The sequence below is a fragment of the Bison bison genome, unplaced genomic scaffold, assembly GCF_000754665.1.
Source record: "Bison bison bison isolate TAMUID 2011002044 unplaced genomic scaffold, Bison_UMD1.0 scf7180017864063, whole genome shotgun sequence".
Classification (NCBI taxonomy): Eukaryota; Metazoa; Chordata; class Mammalia; order Artiodactyla; family Bovidae; genus Bison; species Bison bison.
The window spans coordinates 12,943,242-12,952,164 of record NW_011494635.1 but is presented as its reverse complement, the minus strand read 5'-3'; the positions used below and the strand labels follow the sequence as shown (position 1 = coordinate 12,952,164).

Below are 8,923 nucleotides of genomic sequence, written 5' to 3'. Positions count from 1 at the left end.
GAGAAGGGACTAAATATTGCGTCTTAGGCACACTGTCACTCAGCGACCTCTCCTCACCCAGGCCGTGTCCTTCGCCTCTCTGAGGGCTTGAAGGCAGGGGGCTGTGTGAGTCTCACTTGCCACAGAGGTCTCTGCCCTCAAGACGTATGGTGAGACATGCAATGAGGCAGCAAGTCCTGGGTTCCAATTCTGTTAGGCCACAGGTCAGCTGGACAACTTGGCATCACTTCTCCTCTTAGGATTATGGCAAGAATTAATGAAAGAAATTAGGGTGTGCCTGCCTATAGTAGAGGGCTTACGTGATAGCTCAGTTGGTAAAGAATCCGTCTGTAATGCAGGAGACCCCGGTTGGATTCCTGAGTGGGGAAGATCCACTGGAGAAAGGATAGGCTACCCACTCCAGTGTTCTTGGGCTTCCCTTGTGGCTCAGCTGGTAAAGAATCTGCCTGCCGTGCGGGAGACCTGGGTTCAATCCCTGGGTTGGGAAGATCCCCTGGAGAAGGGAAAGGCTACCCACTCCAGTATTCTGGCCTGGAGAATTCCATGGGCTGTATAGTCCACGGGGTGGCAAAGAGTCAGACATGACTGAGTGACTTTCACTTTCACTTTACCTATAGTAGACCTTCAGTAAGTGTGAACAAATACGAGCTTCCTTTTTTTTTGGTTGAGACTGTTTTATACATCCATACTTTCCAAACTCTATGCCTTGAGGGCTGAGGTTGGAATGCAGAAGAATGTATCACCTGACTCTCTCCTGGGGCCTCCCTGGATCCTGTGGGAGGGAAGAAGGGATCTGGTCACCACTACAGAGTTCTCTGTTCCTCTCTTGAAGGCTCAGAGCTCCCTGATCCTCTTGACTTCTGTTGTTGGTTCTCGCCCCACAAGAGGTATAGCACTTGTGGTTGGCAAAGGAAGTCATGCAGCATGCAGCCATGGGGCCAGTGGGCAGCAGGTAGGCAGGACATCTGCACCATTTCCCACGGGGCAGGGGACTGGGAGCCTCAGCAACTTTTGGGCACTCTCTACTTTGCAGCACTGTCTCCTAGAGGTCTCACCAAGCTTGACACCCATGTTTCGACTCCAGTCTCCCCCTCTATCCTCTGCCCACTTCTCTCCCTGAAAACCCCTTTGAATATCTGATAGCATCTCAAGCTTCACTTGTTGAAAATGGAGTTCTGGAGTCTTCTCTACACCACTGCTTCTCCCCCGGATTTTCTGGCTTGCTAAGTGACACCCTCCATCCACCCAGTGCCTAAGGAGTAATCCTTGATTCCTCTTTCTGCTTCACCTCCCATATCCACAAAATATCAGAATCCAGTCACCTGTCACCACCTCCATGGTTATCATCCTGGCCATACCTGTCATGCTGTGACCTCCTGACTTGTCTCCCTGCTTCCATCATGATCCCGCCACAGCTCAGGGTCCTTAAAACCACCATAGAAGTCTTTAACATAATCAAATCCTCTCCTTTTCCTGCTTAGAACCCTCCAACGGCTCCCTGTTTCACTCCAAATAAAACACAAAGTCCTTTCCTATAATGTCCTACATCAGCAGTCCTTCCCAACCTTCTTGACCTTGATATCTGCCCCTCCCCCTCGCTTTCTAAACCTGGACAACTCCAGTCTACTTTCTATTCTTTAAACATGTCAAGCTTGTTCCCACCTTAGGACTTCTAACTTGCTGTGTCCTATGCCCAAAATACTGCGGCCAAGAACCATTCAGCTCAAATGTCAATTCAAAAAGGCTTCCTTCCCCACTCCAGTTCAAGAAGCATCCCCATCTTCAGGGACTGTCTCATCTGCTTTATTTTCTCTATAACCTTTATTGCTAACTGAAATCCTTATTTATGTATATTTTTACTGATTTGTCTGTCCCATTCCATGGCAGAGATATTGTCTGTCTTATTCCTTGCAGCTCTCTCCCATAAGAAAGACAAATAAGAAACAAGCAGGCACTTCCCTGGTGGCCCAATGGTTAAGACTCCTACCACTGTAGGGGACGCAGGTTGGATCCTAGTTGGGGAACTGAGATCCCTGATGCTGCTTGGAGGAGCAAAAATAAATAAAATAGAAAATTTTTTTAAAAAAGGGAGCAAGCAAACAAACAGATCTAAAATTGAAAATTGTGGTGAGCGCTACATAAGCAACCAGCAGCGATTGATTGTATTTGGAGCACGTGTGTGTGTGTGTGTGTGTGTGTGTGTGTGTGTGTGGCCACGCCCTGTGGCGTATGAAATCTTTGTTCCCACCAGTGACCCCTGCAATGGAGGCATGGAGTCTTAACCACTGTTATGCCAGGGAAGTCCCTGGGGCATTTTAAAATTTCAGGCTTATAAGACTGAACTACTGTATTTTCAGAACAACCTCTTGAGCCATTTTAGGGGTGAGGATAAACCTGGGAAAGGCTGATAACTTTCCTGGAGTCACACTCAGGAATGGAACTTAGCCTCCTACCCTGAAAATATGTACGTGGCAAGTTTTAATGTAATGGTGGGCCTGCAGCCAAGTTCTGGGAAGAACCTGATCCCAGATCCTAAAGATCTCAGTTCTTTGCTCTTCTACTAACTAGCAAGCCCCCTTAATTCTTTGGTACTGCATTTTCTTCATGGTAGGAATAGGCCTGATCCCATTATTATGTTGGGTGCCTTGTTCTCCGCATCCTCTGCCCCCCCCCCCATTTCTTTCCCCTCCTCCCTGTCTTCCCCTTCCCTCTCAGTATTCTCCAAAGAAGCAGCCCTGTTGCTATCAGCAGCTGGGGGCACATTCAGACCTGGGGATGATGAGGCAGGAGCCAGAGCTCTTCCCAAACACTGACCAACCTGATGGGCAGAATTGGGCCCTAGGTCTTCTGAATCTGATTTTTTTTTCCCCTATCAGTTTGTTTTTAAGTAAATTCATTGAGGGCCTCTGATACTAAGACAATAATAAAGTAGGATGGCAACTTCCTTGGTGGTCCAGTGGTTAAGATTCTGCCTTCCAATGCAGGGCTCACGGGTTTTATCCCTTGTTGGGGAACTAAGATCCCACATGCTGTTACTAAGATCTGACGCAGCCAAATAAAAATAAGCAATAAAGTAGGATGATTAAGAAAGTGAATGTTCCAAAGAGGTGGAAAAGAAAGAATTGCCTTTTGTCCAACCCTACCCCCAACCTGGTTGCCATGAATGCTCTGCTTTCTTCCAGCCTTTATTCCTCTCAGTCCATTCACCCTTCATGGGCCAGTTCAGAACCCAGACAGTGATGACGTTTGCCGAGGACAAAACTTATGAGTATATACGCTACAATCACAGCAATTTTTGCAATATTCATGTTCTGGATATTCTGCCTCACCTGTCCTGCCTCACAATAAATGACCAGGTAAGCCAGGGCCCGACAGCCAGGCACTGACTGGGGGCAGGGTTGTGGAATTCAGAGCTTCTCCCAGGCCAGGACCAACTCCTTCCTTCTCTGTCGTCTGTATCCTGCTTCCCATTGTTGACAGTTTTCTAACATTCAGAATGACGTGTGGCTCGGGGTGTCCTTTCCAACCCCACTGAGGTTCTTGTGTTGTTTTGGTATAGTGCTCCAAAATATAGCACTGAGATTTCTGGGCTCGGGGCCCCTTACTCGCTTTCACTGGAACCTTCTCCATCTCTTGTCCTTCTTCCTGCTTAGTCTCAATTCCTTTCTCCTGGTCATGGGACCCATTCTGGCAGAGTCCCAGGGCTCAGCTTTCAGAGTCCTTGGGAGCCAGATGGTGCTAGCCCTTTTGGCACTTCTGCGGGCTCCTAGTGAGGTGAGCCCAGCCCCTCCCAGTTTTAGCTGTCTCCACATTGAACCCCGAGGCCTCCTTCAGCTTCCTGCATGCAGATGCTGGTGGTATTTGAGTTTGTGGCTGGTGGAGTTTGGCTCCTTTCTCTTGTATTTTGGTGTTTGCAGGAATTCCTTATCATTTAGTTCTGCTGTAAATGTATTCTGTGGATTTCTGTTATCTGGTCACTTGTTTGTATGTGCTAAGCCTCAAGTTTCCTCATCAGTTGAGTAGGGATAATAATAGCATTAAATAAGACAATTCACGCAAAGCCCTGAGAAGAGAGCCTGGGACACAGTAAAGACCTATTTCCTGGATCTGGGAACTTGGGCTCAAAACTCTGGCCTTGTCCTGGGCTCTGACCCAGCTTCAGATGGCTGCCTCCCTCTTGTAGCTTTCTAGGTACCTCCACTTGTAGCTGTGGGAGGGGGTCAGGGCTACCTGACTTGATCTGGGTGGCGGGGCTGTGTCTTTCAGGACCGACTTCGGGCCCACTTTGACCGCTGGGGGAACCAGGGCACCCTCTGGAACCTCTTCGACAGTCTTCGGCGGAGGAACGGCTGGGTGGATTCCTTCATCCGGGCACTGAGGGCCTGTGAGCACACTGTTCTCGCTGATGAAGTGGCCCATGTCTACCAAAGCAACCTGCCACGTGAGCCACCTGCCCTGGCCCTTCTTCTGGAACTCCTCTCTGATTCCCCTGGCCTTTGCTGTCCCTCTCCCCTTACCCTATACCTGCTGTCTTCCTCTGTCACCCTCTCTCCCATCACTCCTGGGCAGTGGGCAAACCTGAGTGTAGATCCCTACTTAGCGACTTATTAATCATTATTAACCCTTTGACCAAGCCTCTTCATTCCCTAAGTCTCAGTCTTCTCTGTAAAATGGGACTAATGCCAACGTCTAGCTTGTAGGGCTGCTGTGAAAACCACAGGATGATGACATGTTGAGCACTTAGCAGGAGCTGGCACCTTCCACGTGCCCAGCAAATGCAGCCTCCTCTAATTTTTGCAGCTATGATGTTTGCCTGCTACGCTTTTCTCACTTCCTCCTGTCTCCTCTCCCGTGTTCACCTTCCTTCTCTCTATTCATCTCTTCTCTCCCCATCCCATGACTGTCTCTGCTTTCCTCCTCACGGGCTTTTTCCTTCCTTTCCCCTCATCTCCTCCCCTCCCCCTCGTTTCCCCTAGAGCCTCCTAACCACCCACTCCCTCCAACCCCCAGTTGCCCCACTATCCCTCCTTGCGCTCTCAGTGCTCCCTGCCAAGCCAAGTACTCAGAGGGGGTCCACTGGGGCCAGGGTCTCAGGGCCTGAGGCAGGAAGAAAACTCACACAAGACCTGTCTATATTTCAGATAGAGACAATTCCTGACACACTACTCAGATCCACAGCCTTAAAAATATCACCATGTTTGCCTTTCTTTCTCCTCACCCCCCTTCTTTCCTTCCTTCCTAACTCATCTCTTCATTTGTGGAGATTAACAATTTGTGATTTCCCCAGACACAAACAGCTGTGGTAGGACCAGGCATGGTTGGTGGGGGCCAAGGGGAGGGGTTAAGGAAGCAGCTTTAGGTCAAGGGTCAGTTAGTGGTGAAAGCCACCCACAAGGAGGAGAAGAAAGCCACTGTGTCCAGAATGCCTGGGGACAGAGAAGTGGTGACTGCTGATACAGGCAGGGTGGTGAGAGGCTTCTGAGGCGCCCCCCGCGCTCTCCCGTCTCCTGCCTCTACCACTCCTTGCCCTCTACATCTCCACTCTCCCTCTAGTACCTGCCTTCCACTTGGTGACACGGGTCTCCCCTGAGGGATGCCTTCCACCTCAGGGTAGCTGTTGATGCTGTGGGGAAACTGATAACCATGACCTGGGAGCACCCAGGCCTCTCCTGTCCCTGAGAGTCTCCAGTTCCTCCTTGACTTTACTTTATCTTTATCCTTCAGGGAGTCCAAACCACCCTCCAGCCCCACTGGAGCCACCATCAATTCCTGCTGAGATTCCAAGGCCCTCCACACCTGCTGTGGCCCCCAGCATCCCTGACAATGGCCACACAGAGTACGAGCCAAGTTACCCTATGCCTGTCCAGGATACCCAGCCACCAGAGTCCCTGGGAGAGGTGCGTCCACACACCTCTTGCTTTTGTGTTCCTGTCTTTTTGCTTCTGCCCACCCAGCCTTCTGGAAGCCCCTCACAGATCCTGCCTAAACTCTGCTCAGAACAATGTGCATCTGCCCCAGACCAGCTGCCAGACTGTTGACCAGGTCTTCACCACATGGCAGCCTCACCCCTCTGTCATCAGTCAGCTGTGAGGTCACAATTTTGAGGTCTTTGCAATGGTCCATTTGAGATGTTGAGCTGAGTCAAGGGATCAGGGTATGACCGGATAGGGGGAGTGAGGGAGCAGGAGGTGGTGGGGTAAGAGATGGATAGTTGGAGCTGTAATCATCACCAGTAAAGCCAAGTTTTGGGGAAATATGTCTGATTCTATTGGGATATGATGACTGGGCAGTTAGATGTCCAGGAGACACCAAATCATGAACTTGAAGCCTGAGAAAGGGTCTGTGCAGTGGCCCCAGAGAGGGAGACTTTTCTTTAGGGCCAGACAGATGAGTAGAGACTCTCCCATACGATGATTTTCTATGAAGGAGATTCACAGTCACCTGTAGACAGACGTTCTGGCAATGGCCAAGGCCGAGGTAAAGGCTTCCTTGGTCCTGTGCTCTGTGGCATGGACTGTGGCCTGTAGGAGCTGTCTCAAGCATAAGTTGCCCTTTGCCAGCTCCTGGAAGAAGCGACTGCCTTATTCCTATATTCCCTCTTGCAGAATTCAGAGAAAGCCCCACAAGCATCCCATTCTGGGGCTGTCCTGAAGAGGCTGGGTGGCCCCCTGGAGCCCTTGTCTGACACGGTGGCCCTCAGCACTCTGACCTCCAGTGTACATCAGGAGCAAGACACAGAACTGGGCAATACCCACACAGCAGGTATGCATGGACTCTGAAATTATAGTGCCTTTCTGACCTCCCAGTGAGGGTAAGAGGGTTATCCCTCTGGCTTTCTTGGACAGGAGGCAAAGGTGGTATTCCCCAGGGAGCAACCTTCCTCAGAGGACATATTGATTAGTATCTGCTTGTAACATACAGTCTCAGAATTTGGTAGCTTAAAATAACAACTGTTTATTCAGCTCGTGATTGTGTGGGTCAGCAATTTGGGCTGGCTCGGCTGGGCTGAATTCCCTCTTGTATACACATCAGTTTACATATAAGTTGTTTATGGCTCTTGGCTGGAGCATCTCGGTTCTCTTCCATGAACCTCTCGTCTCCCAGTAAACAAGCCCATTTCATATACCTGAGCCGAGCTCTGTTCTGAGAGAGGGAGAGAGGACTCCTGGGTCATAGGTTCAAAACTGATGCGGTTTTCCTCCTGCTTCTTTCTGTGGGATAAAGCAAATTACCAGGCCAGCCCAGCATCGAGGAGTAGAAAGATAAACTCCATCCCTCGATGAGAGGACTGATAAGGTCACATTGCAGAGGGCATGGATACAGGTAGAAGTGAATTAGGGCCATGTCTGCACTATGCCTAAGGGACTATATAAGGGATGCGCCAGGACCTAGAGGACAGTGTAAGGAGAGTACAGGGCTGGGCCAGCTGTTGGCAGGGAGCATTGCCCCATCCCAAAGGGGTCTCCACCTCCCAGCAAATCACTCAAACATTTCAATCTCCAGAGGAAGTATATTCTTCATCATTCAAGTGCCTGGACCCTCACATCAGACGTCTCAGGAGTATAATACTGTCTACTCTGATCTTTAAGGCTGGCATATTTCCTAAATTGAGTTCCACATAACATTGGTACCCAGCCAGCCCCCAGTGCCCATGGAACAGCCACAAGGCACACGAGAAGTTAAAGGTTCAGAGAAGCCATCCTTAGTGTTCCATGCTCCTGTCACTCTATCTCAAGCATCCTTTTGCACTTGGCAGCGCCAGCCTGCTGTGAAACACCTTTTCAGAAAATATTGCTGTGGATCAGGGAGACAAAGGGCACTTTGATTTCAGTAGAAGTATGGACACAGGTCCCATGAGACGTTATGGTGGTAGATTTGGGGTAGGGATGGGGTGGACATCAGAATCACCCCTGACCTTTGTCAGATGTAGGGCCTGGCATGTGTGTTTTCAGAGTTCCGTGGCAAATCCTTATATAACTGCCTTTATGGACTATCACCACCTACTCCCTCCTGCTTCCCCCAGTTCAGGCCCTCTTCCCAGGGATGGTTTTGTCCCCGCACCCGCAAGCCCTCAGGCCTCCTAGAAGGGGGGCACCATATGGGCCTCTGGTGCCATATGACTGGGGTGAGCTCTTCTGCTTGAGCCATCCTGCTGCCCCTTGCCCTGGCCTCTGATTGTTCCTGCTGAGAAGAAAGATGGCAATGGGAGAAACATCCAGGATTCTGCTAGTCTAAGGAGAGGTTGAAAGAAGCAGACAAGAGAAAAGAGGGTGTCCCAGGCAGGAGAAAAAAATACAGAGAGGAAAACTAATAATGATTTTCAGGCTCCTAGACCCTGTTAGAGGGAGGGATCACTTTGCTCTTGCGAGACAACAGGTCAGAGACCGAGGAGGGACAGGACCAAGGATTTGTCTGCAACCATTATGCCTTCAGCCCTGGGATCAGTGACTAAAGGGACTGGAGACTCCTCCGTGGGTGGGAGGTTGGATGCAGTAGGGATGGTGTGAATTGGGACAGAGAGACCCTTCTCTATCCCTCTGATCCAAGGATAACACTCCCGTGGGTTTGTGTTTCTCATTTTCTTTCACCAACTGCAGGCGTGGTCTCCAGTTCCACATCACTCCGTGGGCCTGTGTCTCCGACTGTCTCCTTCCAGCCCTTGGCCCGTTCTACCCCCAGGGCAAGCCGCTTGCCTGGACCCCCGGTGTCAGCTCCATCTGTTGGCACCTCCTCCTCCTCCACTGGCTTGACCTCTGCAGGAGGTGCTGGTGACCAGACTGAAGGTACCATCTGCTCCAGTGGGGCAGGGGTGCCCAACAACCCTATGGCTGCCAGCACAGTGCCCTCCAAGGTGCCCACCAACTCAGCATTTGGCAGCTCAGTGCCTTCCAAGTTGCCCACCAGCTTGAAGCCCCCTGGTGCA

The 8,923-nt window shown here is 50.5% G+C and overlaps 1 protein-coding gene across 3 annotated transcripts in view; it reads left to right on the top strand.

The window, feature by feature from the left end:
• The first annotated feature begins 552 nt into the window (after positions 1-552).
• Positions 553-8,923, top strand: part of MAVS (mitochondrial antiviral signaling protein) — a 14,811-nt gene continuing 6,440 nt past the window's right edge. For 2 of the 3 annotated variants that reach the window (XM_010836472.1, XM_010836470.1), the window contains exons 1-6: positions 553-952; positions 3,183-3,356; positions 4,267-4,441; positions 5,725-5,897; positions 6,606-6,762; positions 8,598-8,918. In XM_010836472.1, the coding sequence (XP_010834774.1) occupies positions 725-952; positions 3,183-3,356; positions 4,267-4,441; positions 5,725-5,897; positions 6,606-6,762; positions 8,598-8,918 (1,228 nt within the window). In that variant the 5' untranslated portion in view covers positions 553-724. The remainder of the gene's footprint in view (positions 953-3,182; positions 3,357-4,266; positions 4,442-5,724; positions 5,898-6,605; positions 6,763-8,597; positions 8,919-8,923) is intronic. The other variant, XM_010836471.1, reaches the window with a different exon arrangement.